Source organism: Pristiophorus japonicus, chromosome 1 (genome assembly GCF_044704955.1).
Source record: "Pristiophorus japonicus isolate sPriJap1 chromosome 1, sPriJap1.hap1, whole genome shotgun sequence".
In the NCBI taxonomy this organism is placed as follows: Eukaryota; Metazoa; Chordata; class Chondrichthyes; family Pristiophoridae; genus Pristiophorus; species Pristiophorus japonicus.
The window spans coordinates 164,898,138-164,921,477 of NC_091977.1; the positions used below are offsets into that span (position 1 = coordinate 164,898,138).

Below are 23,340 nucleotides of genomic sequence, written 5' to 3' on the forward strand. Positions count from 1 at the left end.
CAGGACTTTTAAGGAGCTCTTTCATAATGCGCAACAAAAATATATTCCAGTGAAAAAGAAGGGCGGCAAGAGAAGAGATAACCAGCCGTGGATAACCAAGGAAATAAAGGAAAGTATCCAATCAAAGACCAATGCGTATAAGGTGGCCATGGTTAGTGGGAAACTAGAGGATTGGGAAAATTTTAAGCAACAGCAAAGAATGACTAAAAAAGCAATAAAGAAAGGGAAGATAGATTATGAAGGTAAACTTGCGCAAAACATAAAAACAGATAGTAAAAGCTTTTACAGATATATAAAACGGAAAAGAGTGACTAAAGTAAATGTTGGTCCCTTAGAAGATGAAAAGGGGGATTTAATAATGGGAAATGTGAAAATGGCTGAGACCTTAAACAATTATTTTGCTTCCGTCTTCACAGTGGAAGACACAAAAATCATGCCAAAAATTGCTGGTCATAGGAATGTGGGAAGGGAGGACCTTGAGATGATCACTATCACTAGGGAGGTAGTGCTGGACAGACTAATGGGACTGAAGGTAGACAAGTCCCCTGGTCCTGATGAAATGCATCCCAGGGTATTAAAAGAGATGGCGGAAGTTATAGCAGATGCATTTGTTATAATCTACCAAAATTCTCTGGACTCTGGGGAGGTACCAGCGGATTGGAGAGCAGCTAATGTAACGCCTCTGTTTAAAAAAAGGGGGCAGGCAAAAGGCAGGTAACTATAGGCCGGTTAGTTTAACATCTGTAGTGGGGAAAATGCTTGAAACTATCATTAAGGAAGAAATAGCGGGACATCTGGATAGGAATAGTGCAATCAAGCAGACGCAGCATGGATTCATGAAAGGGAAATCATGTTTAACTAACTTACTGGAATTCTTTGAGGATATAACGAGCATGGTGGATAGAGGTGTACCGATGGATGTGGTGTATTTAGATTTCCAAAAGGCATTCGATAAGGTGCCACACAAAAGGTTACTGCAGAAGATAAAGGTACGCGGAGTCAGAGGAAATGTATTAGCATGGATAGAGAATTGGCTGGCGAACAGAAAGCAGAGAGTTGGGATAAATGGGTCCTTTTCCGGTTGGAAATCAGTGGTTAGTGGTGTGCCACCGGGATCAGTACTGGGACCACAACTGTTTACAATATGCATAGATGACCTAGAAGAGGGGACAGAGTGTAGTGCAAGAAAATTTGCAGATGACACAAAGATTAGTGGGAAAGCGGGTTGTGTAGAGGACTCAGAGAGGCTGCAAGGAGATTTGGATAGGTTAAGCGAATGGGCTAAGGTTTGGCAGATGGAATACAATGTCGGAAAGTGTGAGGTCATCCACCTTGGGGGGAAAAAAACCAGTAAAAGGGAATATTATTTGAGTGGGGAGAAATTACAACATGCTGTGGTGCAGAGAGACCTGGGGGTCCTTGTGCATGAAACTCTTTTGAGTTCCTTGTGCATGAATCCCAAAAGGTTAGTTTGCAGGTGCAGCAGGTAATCAGGAAGGCAAATGGAATGTTGGCCTTCATTGCGAAAGGGATGGAGTACAAAAGCAGGGAGGTGTTGCTGCAACTGTATAAGGTATTGGTAAGGCCGCACCTGGAGTACTACGTGCAGTTTTGGTCACCTTACTTAAGGAAGGATATACTAGCTTTGGAAGGGGTACAGAGACGATTCACTAGGCTGATTCGAGAAATGAGGGGGTTACCTTATGATGATAGATTGAGTAGACTGGGTCTTTACTCCTTGGAGTTCAGAAGGATGAGGGATGATCTTATAGAAACATTTAAAATCATGAAAGGGATAGACAAGATAGAGGCAGAGAGGGTGTTTCCATTGGTGGGGGAGACTAGATCTAGGGGGCACAGCCTCAAAATACGGAGGAGCCAATTTAAAACCGAGTTGAGAAAGAATTTCTTCTCCCAGAGGGTTGTGAATCTGTGGAATTCTCTGCCCAAGGAAGCAGTTGAGGCTGGCTCATTGAATGTTTTCAAGTCAAAGATAGATAGATTTTTAAGCAATAAGGGAATTAAGTGTTACGGGGAGAGGGCGGGTAAGTGGAGCTGAGTCCACAACCAGATCAGCCATGATCTTATTGAATGGCGGAGCAGGCTCGAGGGGCTAGATGGCCTACTCCTGTTCCTAATTCTTATGTTCTTATGTTCTTGCATGGTTTAAATGCATGTTCCCCAGTCCTCCCCAATCTGTCAAAGTGAAATAATCTATCAATAAGCATGTAATCCAGTCCATTAATTATTTCAAATTTGTTCTATTTCCCATCAGATACGAACATATGAATGGATGCACCCTCAGACAAAGCGGTTGAAATTCAATATATTGTTGACAACATATGAGATTTTGCTGAAGGACAAGGTAGGTACGCAACGAGTTCTACGGTTGTTTTTTCCCCCAAGTCATAATCTTAAATGAACATTTCCAGTGTAAGGTCTTGCTTTACACTCACCCTATTGATGTATTTAAAAGCCAAATGTTTTGTATAGACGGATACGATTATAGGGTAAAGTGATTATGTTACTGGACTAGCAATCCAGCGCCTGGACTAATGATCCAGAGATATGAGTTCAATTCTCACCATTGGAGAATTTAAATTCAATTAACTAAATAAATCTGGAATGTATCAGTAATGGTGACTCTTAACTGACCAAGCAAGCCAATCAGTTGTATCTTCTCTAGGGCAATTAGGGATGAGCAACAAATGCCGGCCTTGCCAGTGACCCTCGCATCCCGTGAATAAATTTTAAAAAAAAAGGATGCTACACTGCAAAAATCCTTAATAATTGTGGAGATTTTAACATAACAGTCCATAAGATTAAAATGCTTATTGATACTTAGCCGATGAAGTCGCTCTGTTTAGTGTGCATATTCAAGGAAAGGTGACACTGTCCAGAAAAGCAATTCATAGCATACATTTTCATACTAGAATGTGGTGTGACTTAAAAAATTTGGGATCTGTACACAAATCACATAGAAACATCGAAAATAGGTGCAGGATTAGGCCATTCGAGCCTGCACCACCATTCAATATGATCATGGTTGATCATGCAGCTTTATTACCCCATCCCTGCTTTCTCTCCTTACCCCTTGATCCCTTTAGCTGTAAGGGCCAATCTAACTCCCTTTTGAATATATCTAACGAACTGGCTTCAACAACTTTCTGTGGTAGGGAATTCTGAGTGAAGAAGTTTCTCTTCATCTCGGTCCTAAATGGCTTACTCCTTATCCTTAGACTGTGACCCCTGGTTCTGGACTTCCCCAACATCGGGAACATTCCTCCTGCATCTAACCTGTCCAATCCCGTCAGAATTTTATATGTTTCTATGAGATCCCCTTTCTTCTAAATTCTAGTGAATATAAGCCTAGTTGAATCCAGTTTTTCTTCATATATCAGTCCTGCCATCCCGGGAATCAGTCTGGTAAACCTTCGATGCACTCTCTCAATAGCAAGAATGTCCTTCCTCAGATTAGGAGACCAAAGCTGCACACAATATTCAAGGTGTGGCCTTACCAAGGCCGTGTACAAATGCAGTAAGACCTTCCTGCTCCTATATTCAAATCCCCTAGCTATGAAGGCCAGCATTCTATTTGCCGCCTTCACCGCCTGCTGTACCTGTATGCCAACTTTCAATGACTGATGTACCATGACACCCAGGTCTCATTGCACCTCTCCTTTTCCTAATCTGCTGCCATTCAGATAATATTCTGCCTATGTGTTTTTGCCACCAAAGTGGATAACCTCACATTTAACCACATTATACTGCATCTGCCATGCATTTTCCCACTCACCTAACCTGTCCAAGTCACCCGGCAGCCTCTTAGCATCTTTCTCACAGCTCACTCTGCCACCCAGCTTAGTGTCATCTGCAAACTTGGAGATATTACACTCAATTCCTTCATCTAAATCATTGATGTATATTGTAAATAGCTGGGGTCTCAGCACTGAACCTTGCGGTACCCCACTAGTCACTGCTTGCCATTCTAAAAAGGACCCGTTTATCCCGACTCTCTGCTTCCTGTCTGCCAACTCGTTCTCTAGCCACGTCAGTACATTACCCCAATACCATGTGCTTCAATTTTGCACACCAATCTCTTGTGTGGGACCTTGTCAAAAGCCTTTTGAAAGTCCAAATGCACCACATCCACAAAGGTTCTCCCTTGTCCACTCTACTAGTTACATCCACAAAAAATTCTAGAAGATTTGTCAAGCATGATTTCCCTTTCATAAATCCATGCTGACTTGGACTGATCCTGTCACTGCTTTCCAAATGTGCTGCTATTTCATCTTTAATAATTGATTCCAACATTTTCCCCAATACTGATGTCGGGCTAACCGGTCTATAATTACTCGTTTTCTCTCTCCTTTTTTAAAAAGTGGTGTTACATTAACTACCGTCCAGTCCATAGGAACTGATCCAGAATCAATAGACTGTTGGAAAATGATCATCAATACATCCACTATTTCTAGGGCAACTTCCTTAAATAATCTGGGATGCAGAGTATCAGGTCCTGGGGATTTATCGGCCTTCAATCCCATCAATTTCCATAACACAATTTCCCGCTTAATAAGGATTTCCTTCAGTTCCTCCTCCTCCACTAGACCCTTGGTCCCCTAGTATTTCCGGAAGTTTATTTGTGTCTTCCTTCGTGAAGACACAACAAAAGTATTTGTTCAACTGGTCTGCCATTTCTTTGTTCCCCATTATAAATTCACCTGATTCTGACTGCAAGGGACCTACGTTTGTCTTCACTAATCTTTTTCTCTTCGCATATCTATCGAAGTTTTTACAGTCAGTTTTTATGTTCCCAGCAAGCTTCCTCTTATACTCTATTTTCCCCCTCCTAATTAAACCCTTTGTCCTCCCCTGAAAACTAAATTTCTCCCAGTCCTCAGGTTTGCTGCTTTTTCTGGCCAATTTATACGCCTCTTCCTTGGATTTAACACAATCCTTAATTTCCCTTGTTAGCCACGGTTGAGCCACCTTCCCCGTTTTATTTTTCCGCCAGACAGGGGTGTACAATTGTTGAAGTTCATCCATGTGATCCTTAAATGTCTGCCACTGCCTATCCACCGTCAACCCTTTAAGTATCATTCGCCAGTCTATCCTAGGTAATTCACGTCTCATACCATCGAAGTTACCTTTCTTTTTCAGGACCTTAGTCTTTGAATTAACTGTATCACTCTCCATCTTAATGAAGAATTCTACTATTTTATGGTCAATCTTCCCCAAGGGGCCTCACACAACAAGATTACTAATTAATCCTCTCTCTTTACATAACACCTAGTCGAGGATGGCCAGCTCTCTAGTTGGTTCCTCGACATATTGGTCTCGAAAACCATCCCTTATACACTCCAGGAAATCCTCCTCCACCGTATTGTTACCAGTTTGGTTAGCCCAATCTATATATAGATTAAAGTCACCCATGATAACTGCTGTACCTTTATTGTACGCATCCCTAATTTCCTGTTTGATGCCATCCCTAACGTCACTACTACTGTTTGGCGGTCTGTACACAACTCCCACTAGCGTTTTCTGCCCTTTGGTGTTCCGCAGCTCTACCCATACAGATTCCACATCATCGAAGCTAATGTCCTTCCTTACTATTGCCTTAATCTCCTCTTTAACCAGCTACGCTACCCCACCTCCTTTTCCTTTCTGCCTTTCCTTCCTGAATATTGAATACCCCTGGATGTTGAGTTCCCAGCCATGGTCACCCTGGAGCCATGTCTCCGTGATCCCAATTACATCATATCCGTTAGCAGCTATCTGTGCAGTTAATTCATCCACCTTATTACGAATGCTCCTCGCATTGAGTCACCGCATTTTAGGATTATGTTGTAATGTGACCCTTTTTGATTTTTAAACATAGAAACATAGAAAATAGGTGCAGGAATAGGCCATTCGGCCCTTCTAGCCTGCACCGCCATTCAATGAGTTCATGGCTGAACATGCAACTTCAGTACCCCATTCCTGCTTTCTCGCCATACCCCTTGATCCCCCTCGTAGTAAGGACTTCATCCAACTCCTTTTTGAATATATTTAGTGAATTGGCCTCAACAACTTTCTGTGGTAGAGAATTCCACAGGTTCACCACTCTCTGGGTGAAGAAGTTTCTCCTCATCTCGGTCCTAAATACTTACCCCTTATCCTTAGACTGTGACCCCTGGTTCTGGACTTCCCCAACATTGGGAACATTCTTCCTGCATCTAACCTGTCTAACCCCGTCAGAATTTTAAACGTTTCTATGAGGTCCCCTCTCATTCTTCTGAACTCCAGTGAATACAAGCCCAGTTGATCCAGTCTTTCTTGATAGGTCAGTCCCGCCATCCCGGGAATCAGTCTGGTGAACTTTCGCTGCACTCCCTCAATAGCAAGAATGTCCTTCCTCAAGTTAGGAGACCAAAACTGTACACAATACTCCAGGTGTGGCCTCACCAAGGCCCTGTACAACTAGCAACACCTCCCTGCACCTGTACTCAAATCCCCTCGCTATGAAGGCCAACATGCCATTTGCTTTCTTAACCGCCTGCTGTACCTGCATGCCAACCTTCAATGACTGATGTACCATGACACCCAGGTCTCGTTGCACCTCCCCTTTTCCTAATCTGTCACCATTCAGATAATAGTCTGTCTCTCTGTTTTTACCACCAAAGTGGATAACCTCACATTTATCCACATTATACTTCATCTGCCATGCATTTGCCCACTCACCTAACCTATCCAAGTCACTCTGCAGCCTCATAGCATCCTCCTCGCAGCTCACACTGCCACCCAACTTAGTGTCATCCGCAAATTTGGAGATACTACATTTAATCCCCTCGTCCAAATCATTAATGTACAGTGTAACAGCTGGGGCCCCAGCACAGAACCTTGCGGTACCCCACTAGTCGCTGCCTGCCATTCTGAAAAGTACCCATTTACTCCTACTCTTTGCTTCCTGTCTGACAACCAGTTCTCAATCCATGTCAGCACACTACCCCCAATCCCATGTGCTTTAACTTTGCACATTAATCTCTTGTGTGGGACCTTGTCGAAAGCCTTCTGAAAGTCCAAATATACCACATCAACTGGTTCGCCCTTGTCCACTCTACTGGAAACATCCTCAAAAAATTCCAGAAGATTTGTCAAGCATGATTTCCCTTTCACAAATCCATGCTGACTTGGACCTATCATGTCACCTCTTTCCAAATGCGCTGCTATGACATCCTTAATAATTGATTCCATCATTTTACCCACTACTGAGGTCAGGCTGACCGGTCTATAATTCCCTGTTTTCTCTCTCCCTCCTTTTTTAAAAAGTGGGGTTACATTGGCTACCCTCCACTCGATAGGAACTGATCCAGAGTCTATGGAATGTTGGAAAATGACTGTCCAATGCATCTGCTATTTCCAAGGCCACCTCCTTAAGTACTCTGGGATGCAGTCCATCAGGCCCTGGGGATTTATCGGCCTTCAATCCCATCAATTTCCCCAACACAATTTCCCGACTAATAAGAATTTCCCTCAGTTCCTCCTCCTTACTAGACCCTCTGACCCCTTTTATTTGCCGTTGATTTCTCTGCCCACCACTTTTCCTTATCTCCTTTCTACCTTTTGCTTCTGCCTTCATTTTTCTTCCCTCTGTCTCCCTGCGTAGATTCCCATCCCCCTGCCATATTAGTTTAAACCCTCCCCAACAGCATTAGTAAACACTCCCCCTAGGACATTGGTTTCAGTCCTGCCCAGGTGCAGACCATCCGGTTTGTACTGGTCCCACCTCCCCCAGAACCGGTTCCAATGTCCCAGGAATTTGAACCTCTCCCTCTTGCACCATTCCTCAAGTCACGTATTCATCGTAACTATCCTATTCCTACTCTGACTAGCACGTGGAAGTTAACATGCAGGTACGGCAAGCAATTAAGAAAGCAAATGGCATGTTGGCCTTTTTTATAAGAGGATTTGAGTATAAGTGTAGACATTTTACTGCAATTATAGAGAGTCCTGGTGAGACAGCACCTGGAGTATTGTGTACGGTTTTGGTCTCCTTACCTAAGGAAGGATATCATCATCATCGGTAGTCCCTCAGAATCGATGGAGACTTGCTTCCTCTCAAAATGAGTCCTTAGGTGGCTGAACAGTCTAATACGAGAATGACAGTCCCTGTCACAGGTGGGACAGAAAGTCGGTGAGACAGGTTTGCCGCACGCTCTTTCCGCTGCCTGCGCTTGATTTCTGCATGCACTCGGCAATGAGACTCGAGGTGCTCAGCGCCCTCCCGGATGCACTTCCTCCACTTGGGGTGGTCTTTGTCCAGGGACTCCCGGGTGTCAGTGGGGATGTTGCACTTTATCAGGGAGGCTTCAAGGGTGTCCTTGTAACATTTCCTCTGCCCACCTTTGGCTCGTTTGCTGTGAATGAGTTCCGAGCAGAGCTCTTGCCTTGGGAGTCTCGTGTCTAGCATGTGAACAATGTGGTCTGCACAGCAGAGCTGATCGTGTGGTCAGTGCTTCAATGCTAGGGATGTTGGCCTGATCGAGGACGCTAATGTTAGTGCGTCTGTCCTCCCTAGGAATTTGAAGGATCTTGCAGAGAAATCGTTTGTGGTATTTCTCCAGCGACTTGAGGTTTCTATTGAACATGGATATACTTGCCATTGAGGGAGTGCAACAAAGGTTCACCAGACTGATTCCTGGGATTGTGGGAGTCGGGGGGAGGGGGTGGTCGGAGAGATTGAGTAGACTAGGCCTATATTCTCTCGGGTTAAAAAGAATGAGAGGTGATCTTCTCAATGAAACATACAAAATTCTTAAAGGGCTTGACAGGGTAGACGCCGGGAAGTTGTTTCCTCTGACTGGTGAGTCCTGAATCAGGATTCACAGTGTTAGAATAAAGGGTTGGCCATTTAATATTGAGATCAGGAGAATTGTCTTTACTCGGAGGATGGTGAATCTGTGGAATTTTCTACTCCAGAGTGCTGTGGATGTACAGTCATTGAGTATATTCAAGGTAGAGATCGATAACATTTTAGACTCTAGGGGAATCAAGGGATTATGGGGATAATGCAGGAAAGTGGAGTTGAGAGAAGATTAGTCTCTCTCTCCCCTGCCCACTCGCTCGCTCTCTCTCTCCCCTGCCCACTCGCTCGCTCTCTCTCTCCCCTGCCCGCTCGCTCGCTCTCTCTCTCCCCTGCCCGCTCGCTCGCTCTCTCTCTCCCCTGCCCGCTCGCTCGCTCTCTCTCTCCCCTGCCCGCTCGCTCGCTCTCTCTCTCCCCCGCCCGCTCGCTCGCTCTCTCTCTCCCCCGCCCGCTCGCTCGCTCTCTCTCTCCCCCGCCCGCTCGCTCTCTCTCCCCTGCCCGCTCGCTCGCCCTCTCTCTCCCCCGCCCGCTCGCTCGCCCTCTCTCTCCCCCGCCCGCTCGCTCGCTCTCTCTCTCCCCCGCCCGCTCGCTCGCTCTCTCTCTCCCCCGCCCGCTCGCTCGCTCTCTCTCTCCCCCGCCCGCTCGCTCGCTCTCTCTCTCCCCCGCCCGCTCGCTCGCTCTCTCTCTCCCCCGCCCGCTCGCTCTCTCTCTCCCCCGCCCGCTCGCTCGCTCTCTCTCTCCCCCGCCCGCTCGCTCGCTCTCTCTCTCCCCCGCCCGCTCGCTCGCTCTCTCTCTCCCCCGCCCGCTCGCTCGCTCTCTCTCTCCCCCGCCCGCTCGCTCGCTCTCTCTCTCCCCCGCCCGCTCGCTCGCTCTCTCTCTCCCCCGCCCGCTCGCTCGCTCTCTCTCTCCCCCGCCCGCTCGCTCGCTCTCTCTCTCCCCCGCCCGCTCGCTCGCTCTCTCTCTCCCCCGCCCGCTCGCTCGCTCTCTCTCTCCCCCGCCCGCTCGCTCGCTCTCTCTCTCCCCCGCCCGCTCGCTCGCTCTCTCTCTCCCCCGCCCGCTCGCTCGCTCTCTCTCTCCCCCGCCCGCTCGCTCGCTCTCTCTCTCCCCCGCCCGCTCGCTCGCTCTCTCTCTCCCCCGCCCGCTCGCTCGCTCTCTCTCTCCCCCGCCCGCTCGCTCGCTCTCTCTCTCCCCCGCCCGCTCGCTCGCTCTCTCTCTCCCCCCGCCCGCTCGCTCGCTCTCTCTCTCCCCCGCCCGCTCGCTCGCTCTCTCTCTCCCCCGCCCGCTCGCTCGCTCTCTCTCTCCCCCGCCCGCTCGCTCGCTCTCTCTCTCCCCCGCCCGCTCGCTCGCTCTCTCTCTCCCCCCCGCCCGCTCGCTCGCTCTCTCTCTCCCCCGCCCGCTCGCTCGCTCTCTCTCTCCCCTCTCTCCCCCCCGCTCGCTCGCTCTCTCTCTCCCCCGCCCGCTCGCTCGCTCTCTCTCTCCCCCGCCCGCTCGCTCGCTCTCTCTCTCCCCCGCCCGCTCGCTCGCTCTCTCTCTCCCCCCGCTCGCTCGCTCTCTCTCTCCCCCGCCCGCTCGCTCGCTCTCTCTCTCCCCCGCCCGCTCGCTCGCTCTCTCTCTCCCCCGCCCGCTCGCTCGCTCTCTCTCTCCCCCGCCCGCTCGCTCGCTCTCTCTCTCCCCCGCCCGCTCGCTCGCTCTCTCTCTCCCCCGCCCGCTCGCTCGCTCTCTCTCTCCCCCGCCCGCTCGCTCGCTCTCTCTCTCCCCCGCCCGCTCGCTCGCTCTCTCTCTCCCCCGCCCGCTCGCTCGCTCTCTCTCTCCCCCGCCCGCTCGCTCGCTCTCTCTCTCCCCCGCCCGCTCGCTCGCTCTCTCTCTCCCCCGCCCGCTCGCTCGCTCTCTCTCTCCCCCGCGCTCGCTCGCTCTCTCTCTCCCCCGCCCGCTCGCTCGCTCTCTCTCTCCCCCGCCCGCTCGCTCGCTCTCTCTCTCCCCCGCCCGCTCGCTCGCTCTCTCTCTCCCCCGCCCGCTCGCTCGCTCTCTCTCTCCCCCGCCCGCTCGCTCGCTCTCTCTCTCCCCCGCCCGCTCGCTCGCTCTCTCTCTCCCCCGCCCGCTCGCTCGCTCTCTCTCTCCCCCGCCCGCTCGCTCGCTCTCTCTCTCCCCCGCCCGCTCGCTCGCTCTCTCTCTCCCCCGCCCGCTCGCTCGCTCTCTCTCTCCCCCGCCCGCTCGCTCGCTCTCTCTCTCCCCCGCCCGCTCGCTCGCTCTCTCTCTCCCCCGCCCGCTCGCTCGCTCTCTCTCTCCCCCGCCCGCTCGCTCGCTCTCTCTCTCCCCCCGCCCGCTCGCTCGCTCTCTCTCTCCCCCGCCCGCTCGCTCGCTCTCTCTCTCCCCCGCCCGCTCGCTCGCTCTCTCTCTCCCCCGCCCGCTCGCTCGCTCTCTCTCTCCCCCGCCCGCTCGCTCGCTCTCTCTCTCCCCCGCCCGCTCGCTCGCTCTCTCTCTCCCCCCGCCCGCTCGCTCGCTCTCTCTCTCCCCCGCCCGCTCGCTCGCTCTCTCTCTCCCCCCGCCCGCTCGCTCGCTCTCTCTCTCCCCCGCCCGCTCGCTCGCTCTCTCTCTCCCCCCGCCCGCTCGCTCGCTCGCTCTCTCCCCCGCCCGCTCGCTCGCTCTCTCTCTCCCCCGCCCGCTCGCTCGCTCGCTCTCTCCCCCGCCCGCTCGCTCGCTCGCTCTCTCTCCCCCGCCCGCTCGCTCGCGCGCTCTCCCCGCCCGCCCGCTCGCTCGCGCGCTCTCCCCCGCCCGCCCGCTCGCTCGCCGCTCTCCCCCCGCCCGCCCGCTCGCTCGCGCGCTCTCCCCCGCCCGCCCGCTCGCTCGCGCGCTCTCCCCCGCCCGCCCGCTCGCTCGCGCGCTCTCCCCCGCCCGCCCGCTCGCTCGCGCGCTCTCCCCCGCCCGCCCGCTCGCTCGCGCGCTCTCCCCCGCCCGCCCGCCCGCTCGCTCGCGCGCTCTCCCCCGCCCGCCCGCTCGCTCGCGCGCTCTCCCCCGCCCGCCCGCCCGCTCGCGCGCTCTCCCCCGCCCGCCCGCCCGCTCGCGCGCTCTCCCCCGCCCGCCCGCCCGCTCGCGCGCTCTCCCCCGCCCGCCCGCGCTCGCGCGCTCTCCCCCGCCCGCCCGCCGCTCGCGCGCTCTCCCCCGCCCGCCCGCTCGCTCGCGCGCTCTCCCCCGCCCGCCCGCTCGCTCGCGCGCTCTCCCCCGCCCGCCCGCCCGCTCGCGCGCTCTCCCCCGCCCGCCCGCTCGCTCGCGCGCTCTCCCCCGCCCGCCCGCCCGCTCGCGCGCTCTCCCCCGCCCGCCCGCCCGCTCGCGCGCTCTCCCCCGCCCGCCCGCCCGCTCGCGCGCTCTCCCCCGCCCGCCCGCCCGCTCGCAGCGGCTTCTCCCCCGCCCGCCCGCCCGCTCCGCGCGCTCTCCCCCCCCGCCCGCCCGCCCGCTCGCGCGCTCTCCCCCGCCCGCCCGCTCGCTCGCGCGCTCTCCCCCGCCCGCCCGCTCGCTCGCGCGCTCTCCCCCGCCCGCCCGCTCGCTCGCGCGCTCTCCCCCGCCCGCCCGCTCGCTCGCGCGCTCTCCCCCGCCCGCCCGCTCGCTCGCGCGCTCACCCCCGCCCGCTCGCTCGCGCGCTCTCCCCCGCCCGCTCGCTCGCGCGCTCTCGCCCGCCCGCGCGCTCTCCCCCGCCCGCCCGCTCGCTCGCGCGCTCTCCCCCGCCCGCCCGCTCGCTCGCGCGCTCTCCCCCGCCCGCTCGCTCGCGCGCTCTCCCCCGCCCGCCCGCTCGCTCGCGCGCTCTCCCCCGCCCGCCCGCTCGCTCGCGCGCTCTCCCCGCCCGCTCGCTCGTTTCCGTCTCTCTCCTCGCCCCCCCGTCTCTCTCCTCACCCCCCCCCCCCGTCTCTCTCCTCACCCCCCCCCCGTCTCTCTCCTCACCCCCCCCCCGTCCCTCTCCTCACCCCCCCCCCCCCCCCGTCTCTCTCCTCACCCCCCCCCCGTCACTCTCCTCACCCCCCCCCCGTCTCTCTCCTCACCCCCCCCCGTCTCTCTCCTCACCCCCCACCCCGTCTCTCTCCTCACCCCCCCCCCCCCGTCTCTCTCCTTTCTCTTCTCTCCCCCCCCCCTTGCCTTTCTCCCCTACTCCCTGTCTCTGTCCTTTCTCCCCCACTCTCTCTCTTTTCCCCCCCCCCCAACCTCCACTCAATCTTTCTTTCTCTCTTCCCCCCCCAACATGCTTTCTCACTCTCTCTCCTTTTCCCCCCCCCCCCCCCCCCCACACACACACTCACTTTCTTTCCCCCCACCCTCCCTTCTCTGTCAGAAGGCCACAATAATGTTTGTGTAGCTACTCTTGGCAAAAATCCTGAAGATAACCCAAAAAGTACCAGTAGCAGTCTCAGGCCCGGGCAGCAGCTGCATGCTCAGCAACATGGTTCAGCCCCATTCCGGCTCCCTCGTGGATCGTACTGCGCATGCGCAACCAGATCATACGTTCATGGGCAAAGAGGGGCAGAGTCCACCGTGCGCTTGCGCAGAAGGACACACAAATGTTCGTGCACATAATCATTCCGATTTTTGAATGTTTCTTCACCTGCGAAACATGTCTGAATCTAGCAAACACTGATCATGTAATATTTTCAAAAGACAGTAGTCTAGGGAAAAGATTGTTCATTAATTGTGCAGTTTCATTCAGAGGCCAGTTAGTTGCTGTGGGAAAACATAACATCTCATGGTAGTAAAGGATGTTCTTCAGACAGTGGGGTTAAGGCACATTATTGGGACTAGATGGATAAAAACCCAACTTGAAAGCTCAATATTGGGGACTGAAAAAATATTATTCACACTTTCGAACAGAGCTATGATGGATAAGCACATCATGGTGTGGTACCAGCTTTCACTGCCATGGAAGGCCCAAGATTTGGTCCATATCTTTGATAAGTTAACAATATCCCTGGGCAAGGAAGAGGAAAAATCAGCTGTTACCAAAAGACCTGTGTTGGAAAGTGCTCATGTATGTCATGTGAGATCAGGCTAAGCTATGGCAGCCCTGTGTAAAATAGCCAGCCGATATTGCCTTGGTTCATAGATAAACAGCTACCATTTGGGTGAGGTACAGGTGTATTGCCAACTTCTGGAACTATATCCCAGCATGAATAACTGGATTTTGCAATTCTGTATTTTTAATGTTAAGAGTATTTTAGGCCACTTGCAGCATTAAATGGTGAAAAAAATCTAGTGCAAGGTTTTTTTACTCCTTTTCCAGAGAAAAGTTCAAAATATGAAATGTCAGTAAATGTAGATTTAAAATACTTTTAAATGTAATTTGACATTTTGTTTCAGTCATTCCTTGGAGTTGTAAATTGGGCTTTCATCGGAGTGGACGAGGCTCATCGTCTCAAGAATGATGACTCTCTCCTTTATAAAACCATGATGGACTTTAAATCAAATCAGCGGCTCCTCATTACTGGGACTCCACTACAAAACTCGCTCAAAGAGCTCTGGTCCCTCCTTCACTTCATCATGCCAGAAAAGTAAGTTTGATAATATAGGAATTAAAAATGTAGGGATAAAGGTGTGTAATAGCTGGAAAGTATCACTTCCTTCGGAAAAATACCGTAACCCAGGAGAGTCCCCGATGTCCTGGCCAGCATTTATCCCTCAACCAACATCACTAAAATAGATTGTCTGGTCATTATCACATTGCTGTTTGTGGGACCTTGCTGAATGCAAATTGGCTGCCGTGTTTCCCACATTACAACAGTGACTGCACTTCAACGCTTTGGGACATCCTGAGGTTGTGGAAGGAGCTCTTTAAATACAGGGTTTTTTTTGGTGTGTTTTTAAAATAAAAGCTCTAGTTTCAAGTCAGCTTTTTACTCTACTATTCCAAGCCCTTCACTGTTTCTCTGCCTTGTGTTCTGACTCTATTCTGGCTCGTTTGAGCTTTTGCTTATCCAACTGACTGGCACATTTTGTTTCATTTTTGGATTCATTTTTTTTCTCAAAGTTAATTTAAGCAAACCTTGTTAGTGTTTTACTTGCCAGGCAATGGTGTTTAAAACAATTTTACAGGATGTGTGTCTGTGTTTTACTTATATATTTACATTAAATACACAGCAGTATACCATAATTAAAAAGTTAAATTAGTTTATGCTAATGATTTTTTGTGGTTTATTCGTGACAACTCTAGTTTCCACAAGTATAATTTCAGAAAAAAGGTCTAGGTTTTCACAAAACTATCATCATCATCATAGGCGGTCCCGTGAACGAGGATGACTTGCTTCCACGAGAGTTCACGGATGTTTCAACGAAGGACCGGTGTTCCAGTCCTGAACTCCAGTTGAGGGGGTGGAAAATGCCTGTGCATGAATTTTTTTAACGTGTGGTGACCATTGCACATCAGCCACCACACGGGCTTGACAGAACTAGGCCTTTATCCAGTGACAAGGATTAACCAGGACGACTGGAGATCTAAAGGTTCCAGAATCAGCAAATTTAGCATCACAATATTCTCTTGTATACTTAATGTGTATTTTTATTATTTAAGCGGTCGTGGGAAATTTGGCTTCATTTTTATACTGGAAAATCCAACTGAGGAAAAAGAAACTTATTTTTTTTCCTTGCAGGGTCATTCGTCAATGGGACCATTGATTAAGCAGTCATTTTCAAACTTTTCCAAGCCATTCTCCACCAAGAAATTCACGCAGCCTCTTTCACACTATTAGCTTTGGATACTGGTACAAATAAAATCGAACAATTTCTGGTAATTCTCAAATATACATGAACATTACTTAGACTTCAAGTAATAAACATAGAAAACAGGTGCAGGAGTAGGCCATTCAGCCCATCGAGCCTGCACCACCGTTCAATATGATCATGGCTGATCATGTAACCTCAGTACCCCATTCCTGCTTTCTCTCCATACCCCTTGATCCCTTTAGCCATAAGGGTCACATCTAACTCCCTTTTGAATATATCTAATGAACTGTCTGCAACAACTTTCTGTGGTAGAGAATTCCACAGGTTCATAATTCTCTGAGTGAAGAAGTTTCTCCTCATCTCAGTCCTAAATGGCTTACCCCTTATCCTTAGACTGTGACCCCTGATTCTGGACTTCCCCAACATCGGGAACATTCTTCCTGCATCTAACCTGTCCAATCCCATCCGAATTTTATATGTTTCGATGAGATCCCCTCTCATTCATCTAAATTCCAGTGACTATAAGCCTAGTCGATCCAGTCTTTCTTCATATGTCAGCTCTGCCATCCCATGAATCAGTCTGGTGAACCTTCGCTGCACTCCCTCAATAGCAAGAATGTTCTTCCTCAGATTAGGAGACCAAAACTGTACACAATATTCAAGGCGTGGCCTCACCAAGGTTCTGTACAACTGCAGTAAGACCTCCCTGCTCCGATACTAAAATCCTCTCGCTATGAAGGCAAACATGCCATTTGCCTTCTTTACCGCCTGCTGTACCTGTATGCTAACTTTCATTAACTGATTTACCATGACACCTAGGTCTCGTTGCACCTCCCCTTTTCCTAATCTGTCACCATTCAGATATTCTGCCTTCCTGTTTTTGCCACCAAAGTGGATAACCTCACATTTATCTACATTATACTGCATCTGCCATGCATTTGCCCACTCACCTAACCTGTCCAAGTTATCCTGCAGCCTCTTAGCATCCTTCTCACAGCTCACACCGCCACCCAGCTTAGTGTCATCTGCAAACTTGGAGATATTACATTCAATTCCTTTGTCTAAATCATTAATATATATCGTAAATAGCTGGGGTCCCAGCACTGAACCTTGCGATACCTCACTGGTCACTGCCTGCTATTCTGAAAGGACCCGTTTATTCTTACTCTTTGCTTCCTGTCTGCCAACCAGTTCTCTATTCACGTCAATACATTACCCCCAATACCATGTGCTTTAATTTTGCACACTAATCTCTTGTGTGGGACCTTGTCAAAAGCCTTTTGAAAGTCTAAATACACTACATCCACTGGTTCTCCCTTGTTCACTCTACGAGCTACATCCTCAAAAAATTCTAGAAGATTTGTCAAGCATGATTTCCCTTTCATAAATCCATGCTGACTTGGACTGATCCTGTCACTGCTTTCCAAATGTGCTGCTATTTCATCTTTAATAATTGATTCCAACATTTTCGCCACTACTGATGTCAGGCTAACCAGTCTATCCCTGTTTGTTTTCTCTCTCCTTTATTAAAAAGTTGGGTTAGATTAGCTACCCTCCAATCCATAGGAACTGATCCAGAGTCTATAGAATGTTGGAAAATGACCACCAATGCATCTACTATTTCTCGGGCCACTTCCTTAAGTACTCTGGGATGCAGACTATGAGGCCCTGGGGCTTTATCGGCCTTCAATCCCATCAATTTCCCTTACACAATTTCCTGACTAATAAGGATTTCCTTCAGTTCCTCCTTCTCGCTCGACCCTCGGTCCCCTGTTATTTTCGGGCAGTTACTAGTTTCTTCCTTAGTGAAGACAAAACCAAAGTATTTCTTCAATTGGTCTGCCATTTCCTTGTTTCCCATTATGAATTCACCGGATTCTGACTGCAAGGGACCTACATTAGTCTTCACTAATCTTTTTCTCTTCACATATCTATAGAAGCTTTTGCAGTCAGTTTTTATGTTCCCTGCAAGCTTACTCTCGTACTTTATTTTCCCCCTCCTAATTAAATCCTTAGTTCTCTTCTGCTGGATTCTAAATTTCTCCCAGTCCTCAGGTTTGCTGCTTTTTCTGGCCAATTTATATGCCTCTTCCTTGGATTTAACACTATCCCTAATTTCCCTTGTTAGCCACGATTGAACCACCTTCCTCTTTTTATTTTTATGTCAGACAGGGATGTACATCCAATGTACATATATTGAAGTTCATCCATGTGATCTTTAAATGTCTGCCATTGTCTATCCACTGTCAGCCCTTTAAGTATCATTCGCCAGTCTATCCTAGCCAATTCATGTCTCATACCGTTGAAGTTACCTTTCTTTACATTCAGGACCCTAGTCTCTGAATTAACTCTGTCACTTTCCATCTTAATGAAGAATTCTACCATATTATGGTCATTCTTCGCCAAGGGACCTCGCACGACCAGATTGCTAATTAATTCTCTCATATTACACAAGACCCAGTCTAGGATGGCCTGCTCTCTAGTTGGTTCCTCGACATATGAGAAAACCATCCCTTATACACTCCAAGAAATCCTCCTCCACAGTATTGCTACCAGTTTGGTTAGCCCAATCAACATGCAGATTAAAGTCACCCATGATAACTGCTGTACCCTTATTGCACGCGTCCCTAATTTTCTGTTTAATGCCATCCCCAACCTCCCTACTACTTTTTGGTGGTCTGTACACAACTCCCACCAACGTTTTCTGCCCTTTGCTGTTTCGCAGCTCTACCCATATAGGTTCCACATCATCCAAGCTAATGTCCTTCCTTACTATTGCGTTAATCTCCTCTTTAACCAGTAACGCTACCCCACCTCCTTTTCCTTCCTGTCTGTCCTTCCTGACTATTAAATACCCCTGGATGTTGAGTTTCCAGCCTTGATTACCCTGGAGCCATGTCTCCGTAATCCCAATTACGTCATATCCGTTAACAGCTATCTGCGCAGTTAATTCATCCACCTTATTACGAATGCTCCTCGCATTGAGACTCAGAGCCTTCAGGCTTGTTTTTTTAACATTCTTTGTCCTTTTAGTATTATGTTGTAATGTGGCCCTTTTTGATTTTTGCCCTTGATTTCTCTGCCCTCCACTCTTGTTTTTCTCCTTCCTATCTTTTGCTTCTGCTTCCTTTTTACTTTCCTCTGCCTCCCTGCGTAGATTCCCATCCCCATGCCATATTAGTTTAATTCTCCCCAACAGCACTCACAAACACCAGTTTGTACTGGTCCCACCTCCCCCAGAACCGGTTCCAATGTCCCAGGAATTTAAATCCCTCCCCCTTCCACCATTCCTCAAGCCACGTATTCATCTGAACTATCCTGCTATTCCTACTGTGACTTAACACGTGGCACTGGTAGCAATCCTGAGATTACTACTTTTGGGATCCTACTTTTTAATTTAACTCCTAGCTCCCTAAATCCGGCTTGTCGGACCTCATCGCATTTTTTACCTATATTGTTACATAGAAAATAGATGCAGGAGTAAGCCATTTGGCGCTTCGAGCCTGCACCACCATTCAATAAGATCATGGCTGATCATTCCCTCAGTACCCCTTTCCTGCTTTCTCTCTATATCCCTTGATCCCTTTAGCCGTAAGGACCATATCTAACTCCCTCTTGAATATATCCAATGGACGGGCATCAACAATTCTCTGTGGTAGAGAATTCCACAGGTTAACAACTCTGAGTGAAGAAGTTTCTCCTCATCTCAGTCCTAAATGGCCTACACCTTATCCTTAGACTGTGTCCCCTGGTTCTGGACTTCCCCATCATCGGGAACATTCTTCCTGCATCTAACCTGTCCAGTCCTGTCAGAATCTTGCAAGTTTCTATGAGATCCCCTCTCATCCTTCTAAACTCCAGTGTATGAAAGCCCAGTTGATCCAGTCTCTCCTCATATGTCAGTCCCACCATCCCGGGAATGAGTCTGGTGAACCTTCGCTGCACTCCCTCAATAGCAAGAACATTCTTCCTCAGATTAGGAGACCAAAACTTAACACACTATTCCAGGTGAGGCCTCACCAAAGACCTGTACAACTGCAGCAAGACCTCCCTGTTCCGATACTCAAATCCCCTAGTTATGAAGGCCAACATACCATTTGCCGCCTTCACCGCCTGCTGTACCTGCATGCCAACTTTCAATGACTGATGAACCATGACCCCCAAGTCTCGTTGCACCTTCCCCCTTTCCTAATCTGCCGCCATTCAGATAATAGTCTGCCTTCGTGTTTTTGCCCCCAAAGCGGATAACCTCACATTTATCCACATTATACTGCATCTGCCATGCATTTGCCCACTCACCTAACCTGTTGGTACCTATATGCACCACGACAGCTGGCTGTTCACCCTCCCCCTCCAGAATGCCCTGTAGCAGCTCCGAGACATCCTTGACCCTTGCACCAGGGCGGCAACATACCATCCTGGAGTCTCGTTTGTGGGTTCAGAAACGCCTATCTATTCCCCTTACAATAGATTCCCCTATCACTGTAGCTCTCGCACTCTTTTTCCTGCCCTCCTGTGCAGCAGAGCCACCCACGGTGCCATGAACTTGGCTGCTGCCGCCTTCCCCTGATGAGCCATCTCCCTCAACAGTACCCAAACGGCCTTTCAGAACTTTGCAAAGCAATATTGCATGAAAATTTCATTTTTCAGAAGCTGGTGAAATTGTTGAAACTTTCCAGAATCATGATGTTTTACAACAGAGTAATACGGAAATATTTCAGCCCACTATCAAAACAATCCAGATATCGTCACTGACCGTTCAGCTCAGTTCAGTACAATTTCAGTTCAAGTGTACAAATAGTCCATTTATAGCCTTCGTGAACATGATTGTTTTATGTACTTGCTTAATCAGTTAAAATGAATGGCTTTATTTGTCAGGAATAATACACCTAAAATTAATTAGCATAAACTAATTTAACTAATTCTGGTGTCCGGCTGAATTTTTCCTCAAAATATACAAATAATGTTTCTCGAGAATCATGAATACACACATGCATGACAAACAACATAATTACATTTAGCAATTACATCCCAGCTTTAAAGAAATATGAAAGTACAGATGCTACCGATTTGTGAAAGGGTGGAGTCCATTTTTATATTGTGTATCCTTCATTCTACCTAAAGCATTTGTAAATGAGTTTGTGCAACCATCCGTACTGGCTACATTTTATTCTGGTATATCTAATGCGATATCCACTGTCCTATGCACAACGGGGAGAAGAGCAAGTTTAATGCAGCAAACCCGTGCTTTGCACCACACTACAGGGATCAGTGCTGGGACTCCAACTATTTACAATCTATATTAATGACTTGGAAGAAGGGACATAACATAAGAACATAAGAAATAGGAACAGGCGTAGGCCATAAGGCCCCTCGAGCCTGCTCCACCATTCAATAAGATCATGGCTGATCTGATCATGGACTCAGCTCCACTTGCCCGCCCGCTCGCCATAACCCCTTATCCCCTTATCGTTTAAGAAACTGTCTATTTCTGTCTTAAATTTATTCTATGTCCCAGCTTCCACAGTTCTCTGAGGCAGCGGATTCCACAGATTTACAACCCGCAGAGAAGAAATTTCTCCTCATCTGTTTTAAATGGGCAGCCCCTTAGTCAAAGATCATGCCTTCTAGTTCTAGTCTCTCCCATCAGTGGAAACATCCTCTCTGCATCCACCCTGTCAAGTCCCCTCATAATCTTACACGTTTCGATAAGATCACCTCTCATTCTTCTGAATTCCAATGAGTAGAGGCCCAACCTACTCAACCTTTCCTCATAAGTCAACCCCCTCATCCCCGGAATCAACCTAGTGAACCGTCTCTGAACTGTGTAGCCAAGTTTGCTGACGATACAAAGATGGGAGGAAAAGCAATGTGTGAGGAGACAAAAAATCTGCAAAAGGACATAGACAGACTAAGTGAGTGAGCAAAGATTTGGCAGATGGAGTATAATGTTGGAAAGTATGAGGTCATGCACTTTGGCAGAAAAAAATCAAAGAGCAAGTTAATATTTAAATGTAGAAAGATTGCAAAGTGTTGCAGTATAGCAGGACCTGGGGGTACTTGTGCATGAAACACAAAAGGATAGTATACAGGTACAGCAAGTGATCAGGAAGGCCAATGGAATCTTGGCCTTTATTGCAAAGTATAAAAGCAGGGAAGTCTTGCTACAGTTATACAGGGTATTGGTGAGGCCACACCTGGAATACTACGTGCAGTTTTGGTTTCCATATTTATGAAAGGATATACTTGCTTTGGAGGCAGTTCAGAGACGGTTCACTAGGTTGATTCCAGGGATGAGGGGGTTGACTTTTGAGGAAAGGTTGAGCAGGTTGGGCCTCTACTCATTGGAATTCAGAAGAATGAGAGGTGATCGTATCGAAACGTATAAGATTATGAGGGGGCTTGATATGGTGGATGCAGAGAGGATGTTTCCTCTAATGGGGGAGACTAGAACTAGAGGGCATGATCTTCGAATAAGGGGCCGACCATTTAAAACTGAGATGAGAAATTTCTTCTCTGAGGGTTGTAAATCTGTGGAATTCGCTGCCTCAGAGAGCTGTGGAAGCTGGGGCATTGAATAAATTTAAGACAGAAATAGACAGTTCCTTAAACGATAAGGGGTTATGGAGAGCGAGCAGGGAAGTGGAGCTGAGTCCATGATTGGATCAGCCATGGTATTAAATGGCGGAGCAGGCTCGAGGGGCCGTATAGCCTACTCCTGTTCCTATTTCTTATGTTCTTATGTACATTGGATACCGCACTAAGTCACTCGGGATCTTGTATTTAGTTCCTCACCACAGTGCCTGATTCCACCGATGTTGCTACTTTATTGCATAGTAGCGGTAGCTTCAAACTCACTTCATATCACCAACTGCAGTGAAACTCCTATTGTACTGTAGTAGTAAAACAGCTCTTTCATCTTAAGAGAGATTATTTTGAATTGATACTGCCAGTGCAGCGGCTGAATGGCCAATCCTGTTCCTATGTTGCTATAAAACTAATATACTGCCATAAAATAAAATGCATAGATTAGCAGGTAAAACTAGGTACCAAGAGCATCAGAATTAAGAAAAAAACATGTTTGATCCTTTGTGACTCAACAGGAATCAATACCATTTCTATCTGGAGAAAAATTATAGTTCCAGCAAACCCTCCAAGAGAAGGAAGAAGGGAAGATTATTCATGTACAAAGTGCTTTTGTCAATTTTCTGAGTCAATAGTAATTTGAGATTATAATTTAAATCGGAAAATTTACTATCCAATACATTAGCTGCCATTAATTGCCTTTGAAGTAATTTTATTTGTGAGTAGTTTATCAGATGTTACTGAATAAAAGTGATAATTCTGTTTTGTGGGGGGGAAAAGATTTTCTTCCTGGGAAGTGTTTGAAGAGGAACATGGCAAAGGAAGAGAAGTTGGATACACAAGCCTTCATCGGGAACTGGAGCCATTCTTGCTGCGAAGAGTGAAAAAAGATGTTGAGAAATCTCTACCTGCTAAAGTTGAACAAATCTTGCGAGTGGAGATGAGTGCAGTGCAAAAGCAATACTATAAGTAAGGAGAAATTTCTTCTCAGGGTTGTTAATCTGTGGAATTCGCTGCCTCAGAGAGCTGTGGAAGCTGGGACATTGAATAAATTTAAGACAGAAATAGACAGTTTCTTAAACGATAATGGGATAAGGGGTTATGGGGAGCGGGCGGGGAAGTGGAGCTGAGTCCATGATCAGGTCAGTCATGATCTTATTAAATGGCGGAGCAGGCTCAAGGGGCCGTATGACCTACTGCTGCTCCTATTTCTTATG

General features: G+C 48.9%; 1 protein-coding gene across 3 annotated transcripts in view; it reads left to right on the top strand.

Moving 5' to 3' along the window:
- chd1 (chromodomain helicase DNA binding protein 1) overlaps positions 1 to 23,340 on the top strand; it is a 260,522-nt gene that overhangs the window by 143,800 nt on the left and 93,382 nt on the right. For all 3 annotated transcript variants that reach the window (XM_070884355.1, XM_070884362.1, XM_070884360.1), the window contains 3 exons: positions 2,276 to 2,365; positions 14,180 to 14,370; positions 22,904 to 23,092. In XM_070884355.1, coding sequence (XP_070740456.1) covers positions 2,276 to 2,365; positions 14,180 to 14,370; positions 22,904 to 23,092 — 470 coding nt within the window. The remainder of the gene's footprint in view (positions 1 to 2,275; positions 2,366 to 14,179; positions 14,371 to 22,903; positions 23,093 to 23,340) is intronic.